This window comes from Pyricularia oryzae, chromosome 5 (genome assembly GCF_000002495.2).
Source record: "Pyricularia oryzae 70-15 chromosome 5, whole genome shotgun sequence".
NCBI classification, from domain to species: Eukaryota; Fungi; Ascomycota; class Sordariomycetes; order Magnaporthales; family Pyriculariaceae; genus Pyricularia; species Pyricularia oryzae.
In genome coordinates, this window is record NC_017852.1 from 2,722,450 (window position 1) to 2,741,673 (window position 19,224).

The window sequence follows — 19,224 nt, forward strand, 5'->3', positions numbered from 1 at the left end:
CCAGAACATCGTGATCGTTCATCCATGATTCCCACTATACTACATACCTACCTACCTATGCACGGTACGTACTCCGTACTGCGTATGGACATGGGAGGGTACGGCGGATTACACCCATGGCTTGCGACGGGACGCACGGCCGTTTTTCAAAGGCTGGGGCTGAAGCTACGACCACTTCTTCGCCTCACTCAATCTGCCTTCATGCATAAAAGCCCCCACCAGACAGACTTCAATGGGAAAGCGGAGCATGCCTTTTGGGGGATAGAGTGAAGAAAAAAGAATCTGCCGGTAACGAGTGCGAAATTGTACTAGCGAAGTGTTTGCGCAAGCAAAACAAAACACACCGAAGCGGAGGGCCCCATTGAAAAGCGCAGCACCCTGAACTTTTCGTTGCGCGGAGAAAAGCTGCTCGAGGCACATCGGGACATCGCCTGATAATTTCAGGGATGGGCCCTGTAGCATTAAAGCACCCCCACCCTACCGCAGTAGACGGAATTTGACAGCCCAATCCAAGCTTCGGGCCCGAGATTCTCGATATCATTCGGGGGACGCAGAGCCCAATAGTGCCTTGGCCATCATGGCCCGCATTGTGGTCATTCGCGATAGAGGGGGTGAACGTCGCAATTCGGGCCGTTCGTTGGGCAACAGGGGTTCTTTCTATCTTGCTCGTCAGTGGCTGTACTTTTTTCTTCTTTTTTTTTCCACCTGGCTAATCGGGGCATTCAGAAGCTTCAAATTGTCTCTCGTATTCTCTACCATCTATTCGCACACCACCTGTAAAGAAAAAAAAATTAACAAGATGGGCACCCCAGAGGCGAGCCTCGAGGCTTGGTGGCAACAAGGGCCGCATTGGACTCGATATCATGTGAGCAAGACTTCGGCCGGCCAATTGGCCAGCGATCAAAAATTTCCGTGTAAAAGAAAAAAAAGTTGTCTCATCTTAGTCTGCAGGTGTATCGGGAACCAACGGTTTAGGGCGTCCTGTTTCTTTTCCAGAATCCCAAGTCATGTTTTCGTAAGACAGATATTCCTAGAACTAGTGATATTTTAGCAGTGTCTATTGGTTACCCGGCAACACTCGATCTAACAAACATGTCAAGATCTTCGAATCTGCCTTATTCTGCTGCGCTAGCGGTCCTTTAAGCGGCATGCATTAGTGCTATCATTCAAAACATCGATGGGCTTACGCTGGACGGATAACAGCCGTTAGAAAGCGGGGAACCAGCCCGAGCTTCGGCCAAGTAGCGACCTGCGTACGGAATATCCCCGGCTGGTACGCCCTAAAGCCAATTGGAATCTTCATGCACAATTATTTTTTAGAAGAAAACCGAACCAAAAGATGACAGGGTAAGCCAAAAACTACAGGCTGTGGATCAACGGCCAACCTGCTGAGGCCATGATCTCGTGACTAAATCACCCAGATTGAGACGGAGCATGCGCGCCCATTTGCAAGGCCAGGAACAAATGGCGTTCGAGTGGCTCCTGAGCATCGGTCATGTGTAACCTGATAAGTTGCCACAACCGCTTCCCTCTGCCTCACCGCAAATGTACCCGGCAGATCAATGGCTTTCAGCTGGCTGTGCTATTGTCGCAGCGCCACATGCCTTCTTCCCTTTGTTCTGCCGACCTCGACCCGGCCTCCGACCCCGGCCGCGTATCGTATTACGCATCAGCTCTCACACATGACCGGGGACTTCAAGGGACAAGAAACCAAAAAAAAGTCTCTAGATCAAGGTTTTCCCGCGCTGGGCAGCTTGACCTCCAATTGTCGGTGAAGAAAGGCGCCACTATGACTCCCTTTCCTGCAGCACGGGAACAGGGCGTTGATTTTTTTTTTTTGTTCCTTTTTTTCCTTGGTCCAATGGTGTCACATACGGGCCGTGGAGCTATCGGGCAGGTGGACAGAAAGCAATATGTCACGCACGTACCCGTTTACGATTTGGAAAAAAATGGCTGGCGTCACGATGCTTGCCAGCTCCGACGCGGGGCCGTTTTATTTTTCTCGAAGCTTGCTGAGCTGACTGGCGGTCTCGGCCCGGGGATCTCATGCAGAATCAACTTTTCTGTACACCCCGGGTATTGTCTCACATGATGACGAACCTACGGACAATGGTAAACCGAGGAGCTGGTCAAGCCGGTCTATCATCGCTGGTGCTATGCATCGGAGTCATCGAAGTACTAATCGATTCATACCCATGGAGCGCACTAGTCTAGGGCTCTACCGCCATTGTGAGTAAATTGAGGCATTTGTGCCTTGGTCTAGGGTTCACCGACATAACGGCACAATTCTTGGAGCATGGGTAGCAAGAAATTGCGAGCGAATCCATATCGATACCTAGGAGCCAATTACAACATTGTAGTCATCGTGAAAGAAGCGCAGGTTTATCACATGGTGTTTCTGCGGGTTTTTGTTTGGACTCGAATTGTCTCTTTTTCTCTCTCTCTCTTTTTTTTCTCTTTTTTTTTCTGGTTTCCTTTCCCCCTCTTAAGCGGAGAAGGCCAAAGCGGCATAACGGCCGCCGCGCTGGTTAATCTCAAATCGGCCCCCATTGGGCCCCCATCAGATCGTCTTCGCTAATGATCTTGCACGCCTCAGGGTTCTGAGTCCCCGTCAAACTTGTATCGACTGGGTCATGAGTAATTGACGTTCAGGGGATCACGAGCTGCAAACGAGATCGCTAAACAAAACATATGCAGTAAAGCAACCATATATCGGTGTCCACTTGATATTATCGACGTAACCAACAGGGCATCAATCCATGGGTAGTTGGATTCTCCATACAGTTGTCGGCAGCACCCGCTAACCAGTCGCCAGGCATGCCCCAGTACTTGGGTATGCAAGTGTTGCTACCAACATGAACTCATCTATCCGGACCCCACGACGCAAGGGAAGCCGCCACGCATTGGCTCCCGCCCCCAACCGACATGTCTTTTGGTCGCATAGATGCGGCCACATGGATACCGTACCTACGTCAGCCACCATGAGAAAGGATGGCGAGTAAACTAGAGAAAAAAGAAGGGGTTAAGAAAAAAAAAAAGAGACCAGAGAACAAAAGAGCTAACGTTCCAGAAACACAAGCCTCGGGTACGCTAATGGTGGATGCATGCCACTTTGATCGGTCAACTCTCGTGCTGGATGGTTACATAGGTAATTGCATAAGGTACTATGGCAAATACTACCATCTTGGGCGGGAGATGCATGTTAAGAGTCGTACCATATGCCGTCGCACACCATACACTTGTTGAGTACAGTACATTGCAATGGTGTGCCATGTTGCACACGATAGGCCTTGTTCCTCCCGCATGGAGGGGGTTGTACCAGTCCAACTCTTTTGCACGATTGTCTTCCCTGTCATGGTTTAGCGTCGTTTGCTTTTTCCTTTGGGGAAGATGGCACATACATTCCCGCCAAGCGCCAAGAGGTGGGAGTGCAGGCGGGGAAAGGGTGAGCGAGAAGGAGGGTGAGAAATTGAGGAATAAAAAAAATATCGCTCTGTCTAAGGGTGGGATCTTCGTCGGGATCCCTTGCTCCCTGGGCTTGTCGAGGCCCTCGTCGCCATCTCCCGCCTGAACCAATCAGCGGCTGCAGACGGTAGTGAGCGCGTATGCTCCTATTTTGGGCGTCAAAAAGACTACATGCCGTCCCATTCCCGACTTTTCGACCAATGGAGGAGAGGTTGGTATTATCGGCCATGTTCGGAGCATCTGGTCGTCTCGTCGGCCCTGGCCAATGACTGAGGACCGTACCAGGACATGTATGCTTGACCAACCAACCAGCCTTGGGAATTTTCCCCGGGGTCTTGTTGCCGCTCTTCTTCGCGCTGGCTGCATCCCGTATACGCCTACTCGGCGGTTGCGCCAGGCCACCTTTGTCGGCTATTATTATTACTATTATCATTGCGACCGGAATGGATTTAGATGGGGCGACTAAAGGGTTTACCCCCCTTTGCACACCTTCCCCCCAACCATCCAGCCACGGCGGGCTCTCTTCGAAAGCAAGCTCAAGCCTAGAGTAACAGATAGGTTGAGAGAGAAAGAGAGAGTGGACCCCGTCCCTGTCCTTTGGAGCAAAGACCACACCCCTAGCTATTCATACCTACCCAATAACTCTCCCATATCACACCGTTATTTTTCTCATCTCTTCACCAGGTGTTCCCCGCCCACGTACAGTTAGTTCACTGCATCGCTTGCAGTCGAGCACACTATCACCGTGTGATGGCGTCCCATGCATGATGCCGGGGCCGTAACCAAGCTGTGAACTTTGTTCGGCGCATAGCCGTGAGAGTTAAACCACTCAACTTTTACTCCGATCCATCCATACCATCCATACCATCTATAACGCACATACCTACACTACCTATACATATTGGACTCAGGGCTCCCACACCGGTCCACTCAACCACCTTCTCCCCTTTTTGCGACCTAGTGTTGACTGCCAGGTGCTAGCAATAGGTATCGGGCTTTGCTTTTGTTTGTTTGTTTAGTCTGGTTTTGTTTCTTCTCAAACTCTCCGCAACGTCTATCAGTACAGCAAGATATCCAGTATAACCTCACGGTTTAGACACTAAATCTGTCTATAGGGCTGGCATTGTGTCCATAGCCCTGCCGGTGGCGGCCAAACAACAACTACCTCCGATTGCTAATATACGACCGTAGGTCGTGCAAAAGTGATGGTAGGTCGAGTTTTTACTGGGTTGTCAACATGGCAAAAGAACAAAACATTGACACTAGACAAAACAGGCTTCAGCAGTTCGCTCGAGGAGCGGAAGGCCGCACCAGTTGCAGCCAGAAATGCTCCAGAAGCCTCATCTTCACGAGGCCTTCTTTAGTCTAAAAAATGCACCTCAAGAAAGGCCTCTCTCGGTAGCTACCGAGTTTATGGAGTCTGACTTTGACGACGACGAGATTCTTAGCGATGTTGAGAATGGTGATAACTCACCTAGATTGAGTGTCAACTCGGTAAGCTTTCCACATGGCGGCCCTTGAGCTTGGATCTTATACTGATATGAAGTGAACAACTATGCCCAGTCTGGCCAACCAAGTTTTACAACACTTTCATCATATGATGAGGTCCAGACCCCAAGAACAACGCATGCTAGATCAGCGTTCCACTTTGACACGAGCTCGCTGAAGCAAGTTGAAGGGCCGAGAGGACCACATCTTTTCAGGAGTGGAAGTATTTCTTCACACTCGATGGAATACCAACATGCACTTTCCTTGTCGCCAATTACACCAAAAGTAGCAACGCAAGGGCAGCTACCAGTCACGTTAGATCTCACACCACTGCCGAACAAGAGACGCACGCCTGGTCCTTTCAAATTCACTTCCAGGGACCTCGACACATGCGACCTGGCCAACTGGAGTCCCGAGATGGTTGCGCAGCAGATGCTCGACTCGGGCATCGAAATGAACCTGGCTGAGAAGTTTGTGGAAAATGACATCACCGGTGCTATCCTCATCACTCTTAGATTTGAGGATCTCGTCGAGCTGGGCATACAATCCTTTGGAGCCAGGACCAAGATATGGAACGAGATGCACAGGATGATGAACATCCGTGCCGCCTCGCCCAGGCCTGAGACACCGATCGAGGATGAGCCGGACAAGGAGGTCAGGAGAGAACAGCGCGAGACCGATGGTGCCGACAAGCCAAAGCGCAAGCCTAGCAGGAGGAGAAAACCCAGTCAGGAGGACATCATCTCGCCCCTCGAGTCCGTCTCCATTGTTGGTATCGAGCAGATGATGCCCAAGCCGCACCACTGCAAGAAGGGAGAGAACTGCTCCAAATGGAGGCGCAACCAACGTATGATCGAGGCGTTCAAGAAGGATCACCCCTTTGTCGACATGGAAAAGGGCGGAGTCATCATGGTCGCTGGCGACCCTGGCAACCCGTTGACGGCCGAAGCCCTCAATCACCGGGACCCAGAGCCTTACCGCCCAACATCAGATGCTATCCCCTCCGTTGTTGGCATGGCGTCCGTGGTGGCGTCCTCGGACATTATGGGAACCGACGGGATACCGCCACTACAATACCTGCAGGAGGCGTCTCTACGTAGTATTCAGTCTCGGGATCCGCAAGACAACGTGAGACAGTTCCTCAACTTCCAAAACAACCTGGGCGCTGGGTCGAGTGAAGTACCCCCGACGCCACCGTTTGAGCTCTACCCTCAACAACACCACCAGCCCCGCGAGGCCCTGCGGGCTCTCCCGAAGCTTTCCATCCCCGGCCAACAGCCAAAGACGTTTTTGCATCCTCCCTCGGCTGTCACGCCTCGGGTACCGCAACATCAGTACCATGAGCGCAGCAACTCGGCCGGCTCCACGCCAGAAGCCACACCGACCGCCATCTACCGCTTTGGCACCCCCTTCTCGGACATGGACGTACCCGTCACTGCAGTGCCTCTCGGCCCCGTGGCCCGCGACACGTCCCAGTCTGTCCCCCCTAATATGAATTTCAGGTCGCCCATCGCCGGGCCCCAGCGCTCTGCCTCGCGTGCCTCCCGGCGACCTTCGTTCCCCGTGATGCCAGCACTGGCAGAAAACCAGGTGACCATCATCGAGTCCCCACCGCGGAACAAGCCCTCGTCGCCGCTCAGGGGTGGCGCGGCCAAGACTCAGAGGCAGATACAGGCGCCACCGCGGGTGCAATACCCGTGGAGCACGGAGCGCGACTTTGAAAAGGCAATCGCGCCCGCTCCCGGCTCTGCCCTGTCGTCGACGGGCACAGCCACGGTCGTGAGCCGGGTCGGCACCTCGCACGACGCCGAGGGCGTGACGCACGCCGGCACCATGCGCAAGCGCAAGACGCGCATGCTCCGCCACGAATGGCACGAGCACTACTTCACGCTCAAGGGTACCCGGCTCAACATGCACCGCGACGCGGCAGACGTCGGCCGCACGCTCGAGTACGTCGACATTGACGACTACGCCATCGCCTGCTCTACCCTCGCCGGCGGCAAGCTCAACGCCGCCTTCCGCGCCATGAACATCCGCCGCGGCAGCGCCGGCGACGACGTCGGCGCCTTTAGCTTCCAGCTCATCCCGCAAGACCCGCGCGGCGGCGTTCGTCTGCTGCGCAAGCGTGAGAGTCTCAACCCCGCGGCACCCACCCCGCCGCCAGGCGAGGGTGTCAACGGAACTGGCAAGCCCCACCACTTTGCCGTCAAGGGCCGCGACGACCGCATCGACTGGATGCGCGAGCTGATGCTCGCCAAGGCGCTCAAGCAGAAGGGTGAGGGCTTTGAGGTCAGCGTGAACGGGAACATGATTTGAATCTCTTTTTTATCGTCTGCTTTCTTTTCGGCTCATTCATTTACTCATAATATCCCTATTTGTTTTCCGGTTGTTTCTGAATTTTGTCAATGATACCTCATGGGGCTTGGAATGGGAAGCCCTGTCACTCCTTTGCCACTTCTCGACATATATACTTGAGCATTTTCAGGCCCGTTTCTTCTTTTTTTTTTTTTTTTTTCAGTTCTCTTTCCATCATTTGGTGCTGTTAATCAGCGACTACCCCTGGGATTTCCTTTTTTGATTGGGCATATAAACTATAGCAGCACTGCCAACGGTGACAAAAATGATGAACACATGATTATTCTTTCTTAAAACTCGCGTGTCTTTTCGTCTCGAGTAGTAAAAGAAAAAGCTTGGAATACTTGCTGCGTGTGCCATACCCTTGAGTGAAGTCCGTATATTTGATAGTGCGTTGCCTTGTTTAGGTGACACGGGGAAATTGTAGTCACAGTAATGTATTTCTTACACAGGACCCCTTGAATACATAGATATGTGAGCTGGGTTAGACATGGTCGGTACTTGAGAAATATCATGCATCCAACCAAGCTTCAGATCCCTTTCCCTGCTGTACCTACCTTTCATCTGTTATAAGTCCATCGAAATACCCAAATGCTTTCCGTGTTGAATGCCCAAGGGCAATGCCTTACCGTACATACTTTCATGGCCAATTGTACAAGTGTAGCTTTACTTCAGGCCGGTCAAGTTCATACTGCCGTGCTAACATATAAGATTTAAGGAGGCAAAGTAAATATTTATCACCATGTTTGCATCTTATCTCGCCTTGTTCTGTTCTTCTCCATTTAAAAGGTATGTTACATGTACAACATGGTACAGCAGTTTTTATGTCTATACATCCCATGCCGGCGGCAAGTGTCCCGTCAGCCTCGATAAAGCCCATTCCCTAATAGAAGGCGGGAGAGATGCTGTTCTCGGCATCGCTGGGACATCTAATAGTACACGCGAGACCTCCGCCCTCAGCCTCACTCCGCCGTCCCGCAAGCGGAAAAAAACCCCCCCAAAAAAAAAACAGCCATCGGCTTTGGCAGTCAACTGTCCACCATCAATCGCCCCTTGTCACACCCATACAACAGCGGCTTACAACTTCGGTTCCGGTCGGGGCCTGATGTTGGCTAGGCTGCTAACAACATCCCAGTCAATGTGTTTCCACCACCTGCTAACATACAGCCTCTTGGACTCGCGCTCCTTCTCTCCGTAGACGATGCCGTAGTCGGTAGTCCAGACATGCTCCCAGGTGTTGAGGCACAGGACGGGCGTGAGGCTGGTTTCGGAAATGCCGCCATTGGCCTTTTCGGTCTTTTCCAGACTGCCATCGGACGAGACGGCGGCCTGCTGCTTGTTCATCCAGCCGTCAACGCTGTTGGCCTCGGGGCCCTGGCTGTCGGCGGTGTTCATGTCGACGGGCTGGCGGCGGTAGTGGGCCTTGGGGTAGGGCGTGCCGGCGAGGTATGTAGGCAGCAGGCGGAAGACGTCCCTGCCCGCCGTGGTCTTGGTCTTGACGAGCCAGACGAAGCCCGGGCCGAACATGGCGAGGGCCGTGACGAGGAACTCACGCTGAAGCGTCTCGATGCTGCCAAAGTCCTGCTCGAGCGCCTCGCGCAGCAGCTTTGGCATCTCGACGGGCTCAGAGGACAGACCGTCGAAGAAAAAGTGGTTGTTGTGCGCCATGCTGGCGTAGTTGAAGGTAGGGGCGTTGAGGGGATCGCGAGCGGTGCGGATGGCCAGGTCCCTCAGGGAGTCGCGGCCGGTGCTGACGTCGTTTTCCTTGCCTGTTGCCGAGCGATCGGGGGTTGTTAGTATTTACCGGAGAGTAAAAAGACATTCAATTAAAGGCAAGCAGGGAGATGAGACTCGGCCATCAAGACCAAGCTCATCATGTCTTTTTTTATTTTGCTTGTCTATTCTGGCAGACATTTAACAAGACACACCATTTGTCAACCTGTTCAGCTTCTTTAATGCCAATGACATGTATTGAGTCCAGGCAAGATCAACAGCCCTGGCAGAAAGGAACTGGTCGTCTTCGGGGCCGATGCCGTGCTCGAGAAATTGCTGCTTGTCTTTCTGCAGCACCGGCATGAGGTGCTCGAATCTGCGCTGGACCAGCGGCCTCAACGGCTGTATTTGCCGCCTCAGCGGTATTCTTAGTGCTGGGCGCAACATGGCTGGTTTGACCCTGTTGTGAAGAATTAAATCTAAAGGTCCGTCGTTCCTTGTCGTCGTCGTCGAGGAAAAGGGTCGTTCGAAGGGGGGTGTATGCAACCTGCCTTATGGCGGAAGCTTCCTTCAAAATTTCGCCGGCTTTAGCGCGCCTGAAACACCAGGCACCACACGACGAATTGAACCGACCCCAGCAAGCTGCCAAAAACGCGACCAAAAATTACATCGGACGATCCTTGCAGTCGCGTCACTAGCCACAACCCCCGAGCTTTGGATCATACTATTCCAGCATACTGTACTGCACATGAACGCCAGAGCAAGACCAGGTGTAGCATTGTAACACTGTACTTTATCTATACATTACTCAACAACAACCATCTTGTTGTTATGAATTTTCACATCCAGTTGCTATAATTATTTCCAGTTAACTGTCCATCAAATTCTCTTTCATTTTGTTTCGTTACTATGAAATTGCTGGATTCCTTTCACACATGCCCGCCTTATGCCGTAACGCCGAAGTCGCTGATGTACATACAGTAATAACAAATCCATGGCTAGAGTGCAATGGAACACCCGGACATCCGTCTCCTTTCACAGCCAGCTCCAAATGACAACCCGGTCGGGCCACAGCACCCATTTGTTGCCATAAAACATTCCGGATATCAGGATATCTCGCCGGCGGCAAGGCTAACCTTATTCTTCATCGATTAACTGGAGCAGCTCCAATTCCGCCCGAACCATACCCTCAAACTCCTCGCGATCAATTCCGGCTGCGCTCGAGAGCTGGAAAAGGCTCCTGATCGTCCTTGATACGTGCTGCTTTACGCCGAACTCGCTTTGCGCTCTCCGCTCGGCCGACTCCTCGAGCTTGCTAACCATCGAGGCTCCACTCGAACTTGCTGCACTGGCAGGCCGCGGGTGAAGAATTGTACGGTCAGCATCCTCCGCAGCGGATCGTCGCGAGCCCTCGGATTCACCCGCAATAGTCCACGATCCCTGTGTCTCCCCCGGCTGAGCTTCCTCTGTGCGTTCCCCTTGGCCTGCAGTCCTGGCGAGGCCTAGGGGGGGAGGCGCCAGTGATATGCCATTGTCCGCCAGATTTGCCTCCTCATCCGGGTCGTGATTATCCATGGCCGGTTGGACCGAGTCGTATCGTGCATAATACGCGTCGTCTGCGTCTGGGCGGATGTGAGTACCCATGTTCGATGGCTGTGTTGACGGTGGATAAGCAGGAGATGGCTGTGCGGCCGGTGTACGGGCTGGAGTTGCATCGTATCGGGCCCAGTAGTCATCATCGTCACCATCATCTTCCTCGGTCGGTTCGAGAATCTTTTCCGAATTTGTGTTGGTTTTGCTCTCGATTGATGCCTCGGTCTGTTTGCTGCCCACCCGAGCCAAGCCGAATTTCTCCTCTGCCGCCGAAATGGTGTCCTCGCCGCCAAAGGATGCGAATGGATCTGGCCGCTCGAGCACACTGACCTCGCCGACTCTCCAGCCATCCCCGCCCCCTTGTGTGTCGCCTGTGCAATATACCAGTCGAAAGAAGAGGCCAAAATCTGGGAGCGCCACTAGCGCCTGAAGAGTCTCCTCATCGCAGCGGCGGTATCTTGTCGTGACGTCGTGATCCCAGTCAATCTCGATCTCCCCAGACGATGGGTGTGGTTCGAACCGATCGCCGCGGGCGACTTCGGTGAGCTGCTCGGCATTCGCTGTATCGTAGGATAGAAGTCGGATCCACGGATCGCTGCCTGAGCCCGATAATAACTGCACACGCTGGCGAAGAATTGGGGACAAGAGGGGCAGAACGCCTTCTGCCGGTTGTGTTGCGAAGGTTGCGCCTGGTAGGAAGAGTAGAAGGGGCCCAATAATGGCCCTCAAGTCTGGAGGACTGACTGTTGTCGTGGTCATGGCGAATGCTGTGGAAAATGGCAATGGCTTATGCATTTAAGAAGACAATGGTTATAAGTTGTGGAGACGTCGCTGTGAATGTGCAGGTGAAAGGTTTGGTGAGGGTGAAGTCGCCAAGGTGATAGATATTATACAATAATCAACGTAGTACTATCACATGCAACAAGACAAGTGAATATCCGGCCGCCAGTGTTTCAGGCCCTGAAAGGAGAAGGTACCCTGGAGAAGGCCAGGTTTACGTGACAAGGATTTTGGAATTGGGAAATTGAGGATTCAATCAGCTTGACATGCAAATGCAACTGAGCCAAGCAGGAAGGCGGTTTATAGCCGGCAATTGGGTAGGTGGGCTAGGAAGGTTGCACCACCGTTTATGATCATGAAGGCTTGCAGATGCGGCGTGCGCGAGTCTGGTGGTGGCGGGCGGCTGTGTGCGTTTGGTCGCCTTTGAAGTGGACGTCACAGGACCCACGGCACTGCCGAATGTGGCTTGGGGGATTCAGCTAATGATACCTAAACACACGGGCGTGCACCCTTATTTTCTCGCGTTAGACCCCTTCCGACACTTGTCTTGGAAACAAGCTTCCCCCCTCGGGCAAGCGGAACATGGAGATGTCATTCTGAATTCTAGATTATGGGGGACTCTTGCGCTTCTTCATGTACAATTTGTCCTACCTTCGAGGGTCTTGCCGGTAGTAATTTTTTTTTCCATCCAAACACCTCTTGAAAATACTTCAGACGTAGATACAAGATATAAAAATAAAAGAGGCTAAGCTAGATTCTGACTAGCCTCATGTCCATTGTATAGTTACGGACTAGAACTGTGATCATGCAGTTTATGGTCTACGGGATAGAGTGACACTAAAAAGTTCATCGAGTACATGACATAATAACATGAAACAAAAACTGATAAGGGCAGATTTTATACTCACTCACTCATGGTCCATAGATCGGCTGCTCGCGGTACGGAGTAACAGGCAGTGATCCTCCGAATGCCACCGAACTTTCGGAACGAGGTAAAAGATACGAAGTAGATGTACAGTACTGATACTAACCTGTAGCTGGGGAAAACCTCTTTGCGACGAGTACTTACTCTCTGGAGACTGTTCTAGAGCCAGAACCAGCCCGGTCAGGTCGGCACAGAGTCAACACGTAGAAATCCGAGTCAAAAAGGAGCTCGACATTTCGGAGCTGTTGCCTCAACGGCTGGTTCTTTCCCTTGGAAACGAGCAATGTTTCCAGCATCTACTGAATCGATCCTGTTTCTGTGCAACGTACTCATGTGGATATGCAATGTCACGATATATGTCTGTCTCACGTGAGCCTAGCCAAAACCATCGCGACTTTTAAGCTCATTGTAGTGGAGGCAAGCTTGAATCTGTTCCGTGGTATTCAATCTGTACTGTACATACTGTACTGTGAAATATGGTTTGATTACCCCTAACGGTTTCCCGGATAGAGCCTAAAAAGAGCAGTGTGGGTACGGTTTTTTACGGTACGTGCGCGGGGGCGCCTCAAACAGAACAAACAGCCACATCGAATGACGACGGCCCAGCCAAAATCTCTTTTCGGATCATCCTTCTGCATACATCCGAAGCCGGGAGGGTGTCGCAAATATCCAGATGTCAACTGAAATCGTTTCTAGGGGCTGATTTATTGGTTGGACGACAGCCTAACCAATTGACAATACGCAATTACTCGAGCCTAAAGATTACGACGACTCGGTCTTTATTTCGTTCTTTTTGTTCCGTGTACTGGTAGTGCTTGGGAACAAGCGACGCACAGCTGCAACAGGCAGGCCAAACCACCACCGTTAACGCAGCGTCGCATCAGAAGTGGCTGCGTTATACGCCAAAAAAGCGTCGTTTCCAAGAGCGGCGTTTCGGAGAATCTACCAACCTCAGTAATTAGAGACAAGGCTCGAGTGCATGTCAGCCGCCAACACAGAGCGTTTGAAAGATGAGGTAACGAGCACGCGCTTGAACACCCCGCCCAGCTACCTTGGCTACCTGCATATCTAGATCTAGCCACTTACTTTTTGCCCCATCACATGCCGGGCATAACTTGACTTGACTTAACAATGTGTCTTGGAATATGTAGGGCTCGAAATTACAGGTCGTTGTTGCGGGCGCAACGGCCGGGATGATAGCCCGGTAAACACAGACCCTCCCGCCAAGATATATGCCAATGATTACCAACATGTGATCCAAGCTAATATGCTCACTACAGCTTCGTCATCGCTCCTCTCGATGTCGTCAAAATTCGCCTCCAGCTGCAGACGCACTCGCTCTCCGACCCGCTGTCGCAGAGAGCGGAGCTGCTGCGTGGCGGGCCGGTGTACAAGGGCACCTTGTCTACTATGCGGCACATAGCCCGCCAGGAGGGGATCACGGGCCTCTGGAAGGGCAACGTTCCTGCCGAGCTGCTCTACATCACCTACTCGGCTGTGCAGTTCGCTACGTACCGAAGCGCGGCCCAGCTGCTTCACCGTGTGGCCGGCGAGGACCGCCAGCTCCCGGCCGCCGCGGAGTCCTTTGTGGCTGGCGCCGCCGCAGGAGTAACATCGACCACGGTTACGTACCCGCTCGATCTCCTGCGAACCCGCTTTGCTGCCCAGGGCAGTGGCGACGATCGCGTGTACCAGTCATTGCGTCGGGCCGTGGCGGATATCTGGCGCGACGAAGGTTATAGGGGTTTCTTCCGTGGGATAGGGCCAGCAGTCGGCCAGACGTTTCCCTTCATGGGTATCTTTTTCGCGGCCTACGAATCGTTGCGGGCTCCGCTGGCTGATCTAAAGCTTCCATTCTGGGGCGGACAGCTTGCCCTCGCGAGTATGACCGCTAGCACCCTGGCCAAGACGGCCGTCTTCCCGCTTGATCTCGTGCGCAGGCGGATTCAGGTTCAGGGGCCGACGAGGTCCAAATATGTGCACAAAAACATCCCAGAGTATAAAGGGACGTTTTCGACCATAAGCACAATAGCCAGGACTGAAGGCTTCAGGGGGCTATATCGCGGGCTGACTGTTAGTCTGATAAAATCAGCCCCAGCCAGTGCCGTGACTATGTGGACCTACGAAAGAGTGCTTAGAGCTCTCATTACATTCCAGTCCGGGAGGCAAGATTAGAGAGAGTATGCACGGTAAGGTGCGACGGTATAGAGTCTAGTTCTAGTTCTAGATTGTGGGCCTAGACTTGGGCAAGGCTATTCTAAGCCTGTTTACCCTCAGAAACATACTGTATAATATAATACGTCAATAACTCTGTAAACCGTACATTTGATCTTTGTTTTCTTGGACTTCATGCACTTGATCATATAAATAAGTATGACCCAGGGTACCACGATCAAGCCGTAGGTATTTCAAATTTCGCTCCTCGTCTTATTATGACTCTAGGAAAAAGTTTTGCAAGTCAAGTCTAAGTGACGCGTTATATCTTGTTGTACATCACGCCTTGCCGTTTTTCTCTAAGGACCGGCACCAAACGCGAACACACAATTCTCAGCACCTTTTATATTTCCTGCACGGAACCAGCCCCCTGTCGTCATCATCAGGCCCCTACCAGAGAAATTTATTTCCCTTTCCTCACCCAACCTTCCAAAGTCTCCCTCGTCTCGGCGACCTTGTCGCCGACCATCTGCGTGCCGAGGCGCCAGTGAACCTTGGCAAAGGAGATTCCCCTCTCGGCACCCTCGCGGGTCCTCAGATGGGCGTCTGCGACGACTGGGAACCTCTGCTCGTACCTCCAGGCCAAGTCGCCGACGTTGCGCATGGTGACGGGGAGGACGGCCCAGCCGGCAGCGACGCCAAAGGCGATGGGTGCAGCGGCGCGGAACACGACGTTGCGGCGGCGAGACACGATGCTGCCGGCCATGGAGGCGACCAACACGTAGACCAGGCCGGGCATCAGGCGCTCGCCGCTCTCGCGCGACGGGGCAAGCGAGGCCAGCGTCGACGTGAAGGACTGCTCCAGGTCGAAAGCCCGGTCCATGGCCGCGTTGACGCCGTCCTCGGCCACGGCGGCCTGGCGGTGCAGGAACAACCGTGCGCGCCGGATCTGTGCGGCCAGCTGGTCCGTTGGCGTCGGGCCCCGGGCGACTACCTGTTGCTGCTGCTGGGCAGGTTCTGCGAACGCGGGCGGGGTGGCTGAGTTGGGGATGAAGGCTGGCGTCTTCGGGGCCGGAGGGGAGGAGTCTTCGAAGTCGTCGTAGATGGACTTTCGCGGCTGTTTTATGGGATGGGATCACGTCTGTTAGGATACAGTTTTGCGTGTTGATGATAGGCAAAATATGCCCTTGGACATCTACTCTCGGGGGAGACGAACGTGTGGAGGAGCTTCAGCATGTGCGGTAGCAGGGTAGAAGGCGACACTGCCGACCAAGAGACCGGCCGTCAATTGTGCCGCAGCACGCTGGTCAATTGAGAGGGTGTTAGCAGCTATCCCCAGAAGTAAGCAAAGCCAATTGGGCGCGTGCGACATCGTACCTGGCCCATCAGTAGCCTGGCAGCCATTTTCAACCCTTTTGAACGATGGACGGAGCTTGGACAAGGGAGGGACAATTAGTATGTAGGATCTCAGGTTGTGGATGTTCTGATTGTGAAGCGTTGCTGTGCCTGCTTTCTTAGTGGAGCCGGGATGACGCCGCGGTTATTTCCGGTGGTCCAGCTTTGGTTGGTTTGTATGCTGGCTTGCTTGGCCAATGCATGCTGCCATTGTCCGGCCGTCCGAATTTTTTTCCTGCTCCTGCCCGTCATGTAGCAACCAGTCGTCCACTAAATTTAGATCCACATTACCGATTGCATGCCCTGTAGGACGGAATACCAGCCAACCCATGGACAAACTCCATGATCCACAATTGTGTACCGGAGGAGCTACGGCTCCCTGACTTGTGACGAAGAGTATCCAGTAATTTAACACACAGTTCATTTTCAGGCTTTGCCAGGACAAGTAAACATATGCAGAAAGTCACTTTGGCAAGGAATTCGCATCAAACCCGACAGATTAAAACCGTCAAAGTCTTCGCGACACTGACGTACGCACGCACGCGACCACCTGCGATGTCGGCGGCGCCTCGACGACACAGCGATGCTTAAGCTCCTCCGCCCTCGACCATGGGTTTGCAACAGCTGCCTTAACCGAGTGGCATTTCCAAAACCATACCCCGTCGGCAGTCGTAGCACAAGATGGCTGTCTACGGCGCAAAGTGCTGCTCCAGCGGTTTCGATTCCCCCCGTCAACCCGGTCCCCGCTGACCACACTACCAGCGGCACTCACGACGACGCCCTCCTCGGCAAGATCTTTGACTGCTCTTCAGCATGGCGAGACTTCTCAGCGAGGTCGGCCAAGTTCCCCACGGAGAACGCAGGCCTCTTCCGGAACGCATATCTCACCAGCCCAGATGGTTTCCTCACGTTTGCGCAGTCGTCCCTCTCCAAGGCCTCTGCCATTGTGAATCGAGTGCTGGGCGCATCGACTATTGAAGAGTACAAGACCATAGTCAGGGACTTAGACAGGCTCAGCGATCTTCTTTGTCGCGTCATAGATCTCTCAGACTTTGTGAGGGTCACTCATCCCGACGTGCGCATCCAGAGGGCCGCTTCCGAGGCGTGGTACATGGTGTATCAGTACATGAACCAGCTCAACACCATGACGGGGCTCAACGATCAGCTGGGGAAGGCCATGGAGAACTCCGACGTGACCAAGACCTGGTCCGAAGAGGAGATGGCCGTGGCTCAGCTACTCAAATTGGACTTTATGAAATCGGCCGTCAACCTTCCGCAAGCCGCTCGGGACAGGTTCGTCGATCTGTCGCAGAGAATAAGCGAGATCGGGTCCGACTTTGTCAATGAGATGGCCCCTGAGCAACGCCGTGTGGTTCTCCCGAGCAGCAAGTTCCAGGGAATGGATCCACAAATCGCGCGCAGGTTCACTAAACATGGCTATATGCAGCTGCCCACGATGAGCGGTGAAGCAGCCGCCGCCTTGCGTACTGTTCACGACGAGGAGACCAGGAAGGCCGTTTATCTTGCCATCAGGACGGCATCAAGCCGGTCTGTCGGTCTGTTGGAGGCGCTGCTGAAGCACAGAGCCGAACTGGCCGATCTCGCTGGATTTGAAAGCTACGGCCACATGACCCTCCGAGATAGGATGATGGCCAAGACTCCGGAATCAATCAACAAATTCCTTGTTGAACTTTCCAAGAACAACGCGCCCAGGGTCCTGCAGGAGGTTGATAGCCTGTTGCAGGAGAAGAAGACTCTTCTCGCGTCTCCATCGGCGACGCTCAACCCATGGGACAGAGAATATTATATTCAACGTATAAGAAACGCCCAGGGCAAAAATGTGAAGCACGATAACTTCTTTGCTTCATACTTTTCCGTGGGCCGTGTCATGCAGGGCCTTTCGAGACTCTTCACTCGTCTATACGGCATTCGCTTTGTGCCGCGAGAGACGCTGCCGGGTGAGAAATGGCACCCCGATGTCCGTCGCTTGGACGTCGTGTCAGACACAGACGGGCACGTAGCTGTGCTGTACTGCGATTTGTTTTATCGTGAAGACAAGTCACCTAACCCTGCTCACTTTACCATCCGCTGTTCTCGCGCTATATCTGAGGATGAGATCTCAGAAGCAGCCGTCAGCACCAGCGAAGGTGGCCCCGCCTTTGGGTCACCCGAGTCGGCAGCGAACGACGGCATGGCTGCATCGCGCGGAGCCAGTGGAGGCCCGCTGAAGCAGCTGCCGACCATCGCGCTGGTGTGCGACTTCCCCCAGCGCGACAATCCCCTTAGCGGCTCCAAGAGCAAGCCAGCATCCCTGACTTTTGCATCACTTGAGACTCTTTTCCACGAGATGGGACACGCCATCCACTCCGTTTTAGCGCGGACCTCGTTCCAGAACGTAGCGGGCACTCGATGCGCGACAGACTTGGCCGAACTTCCATCCACCCTAATGGAATATTTCGCATCGGACCCGTCAGTGTTGTCGCTATTCGCCCGGCACGCCGAGACGGACGAGCCGTTAGACTATGACCTCTTGGCCGAGCGTGTCCGCTCTAGAGGCCGATTCGAGGGCTGCGACACGGACTACCAAATAATTCTGGCTATGCTGGATCAGGCGTACCACTCGCCCCTTGCCTCGTCAGAATCTTTCGACACGACACGCGCCTACCACGATTTGCAGCGCGAGCACAGCCCTCTGGGACCAGATCCTTCGTCGACGCGCTGGCAGGGCTTCTTCGGTCACCTGTTTGGCTACGGGAGCACCTACTACAGCTACCTGTTTGACCAGGTGCTCGCCGAGCGGGCGTGGAAGAAGGTCTTCTCGTCGGGCCAGGACGGTGCCGCGCTGAGCAGGGAAGCTGGTGAGCACCTCAAGGAGAGCCTGCTGAAGTGGGGCGGCAGCCGCGAGCCGTGGCGCTGCGTTTCGGACGTTCTCAGGGACGAGAGGATAGCTGGCGGCGGCGAGGAGGCCATGGCTCTGGTTGGCAGCTGGGGGACCAGCAACAAGTCAACCATGAAGCACTAAAGGATCATCCATCTTTCATTTGTCCGAGGCATTCGTGATTTTATGTCTAGCAAATTGTAGAAAAAGACATGTACCATAGCGCATAGAATTTCGGTGAGCGGGGAGGGCATGTAAAAGGGTTTGAGGCTGTAGATTATATCAAGGCGGCGTCATGTTTGACTACATAATTTGTCTTTTCGTATAACCTAGAGCTGTCGTTTGCTTTCTTATGTGCATTTTTGGCCCCATCTCGCCAAAGCGCCCTGTGAGAGGTTAAACAGTACTTATTGGTCGACATATGTGTTGGGTTCAGGCTCATTCAGCAATTCCTCTCAGCTCGGTTTGCCAAGACTTG

General features: G+C 53.4%; 7 protein-coding genes across 7 annotated transcripts; 4 read left to right on the forward strand and 3 right to left on the reverse strand.

Moving 5' to 3' along the window:
- Positions 1-502: 502 nt before the first annotated feature.
- Positions 503-1,408, forward strand: MGG_17447 (uncharacterized protein; the record flags this gene model as incomplete). Its single annotated transcript, XM_003718521.1, has 3 exons — positions 503-668; positions 1,204-1,273; positions 1,366-1,408. The coding sequence occupies exons 1-3, from the start codon at positions 578-580 to the stop codon at positions 1,406-1,408; spliced, it is 204 nt and encodes a 67-aa protein (XP_003718569.1). The 5' UTR covers positions 503-577.
- A 265-nt stretch (positions 1,409-1,673) lies between these two features.
- MGG_00492 (uncharacterized protein) lies at positions 1,674-7,587 on the forward strand. Its single transcript, XM_003718522.1, has 3 exons — positions 1,674-4,673; positions 4,741-4,959; positions 5,029-7,587. Exons 1-3 carry the CDS (start codon positions 4,671-4,673, stop codon positions 7,267-7,269), a joined length of 2,463 nt encoding a protein of 820 aa, XP_003718570.1. The 5' UTR covers positions 1,674-4,670; the 3' UTR covers positions 7,270-7,587.
- Positions 7,588-8,001: 414 nt separating this feature from the next.
- On the reverse strand, positions 8,002-9,637 carry MGG_00491 (superoxide dismutase). The gene is made up of 2 exons (XM_003718523.1): positions 9,237-9,637; positions 8,002-9,077 (listed from the first exon to the last, which is right to left on the reverse strand). Exons 1-2 carry the CDS (start codon positions 9,466-9,468, stop codon positions 8,386-8,388), a joined length of 924 nt encoding a protein of 307 aa, XP_003718571.1. The 5' UTR covers positions 9,469-9,637; the 3' UTR covers positions 8,002-8,385.
- A 228-nt stretch (positions 9,638-9,865) lies between these two features.
- MGG_00490 (uncharacterized protein) lies at positions 9,866-11,805 on the reverse strand. Its single transcript, XM_003718524.1, has one exon. It carries the CDS (start codon positions 11,407-11,409, stop codon positions 10,159-10,161), a length of 1,251 nt encoding a protein of 416 aa, XP_003718572.1. The 5' UTR covers positions 11,410-11,805; the 3' UTR covers positions 9,866-10,158.
- Positions 11,806-12,914: 1,109 nt separating this feature from the next.
- On the forward strand, positions 12,915-14,664 carry MGG_00489 (mitochondrial thiamine pyrophosphate carrier 1). The gene is made up of 3 exons (XM_003718525.1): positions 12,915-13,334; positions 13,471-13,523; positions 13,600-14,664. The coding sequence occupies exons 1-3, from the start codon at positions 13,299-13,301 to the stop codon at positions 14,492-14,494; spliced, it is 984 nt and encodes a 327-aa protein (XP_003718573.1). The 5' UTR covers positions 12,915-13,298; the 3' UTR covers positions 14,495-14,664.
- Positions 14,594-16,101, reverse strand: MGG_00488 (uncharacterized protein). The gene is made up of 3 exons (XM_003718526.1): positions 15,851-16,101; positions 15,690-15,776; positions 14,594-15,590 (listed from the first exon to the last, which is right to left on the reverse strand). Exons 1-3 carry the CDS (start codon positions 15,875-15,877, stop codon positions 14,937-14,939), a joined length of 768 nt encoding a protein of 255 aa, XP_003718574.1. The 5' UTR covers positions 15,878-16,101; the 3' UTR covers positions 14,594-14,936.
- Positions 16,086-19,132, forward strand: MGG_00487 (mitochondrial intermediate peptidase). The gene has a single exon (XM_003718527.1). The coding sequence runs from the start codon at positions 16,452-16,454 to the stop codon at positions 18,888-18,890; it is 2,439 nt and encodes an 812-aa protein (XP_003718575.1). The 5' UTR covers positions 16,086-16,451; the 3' UTR covers positions 18,891-19,132.
- The last annotated feature ends 92 nt before the right edge of the window (positions 19,133-19,224 follow it).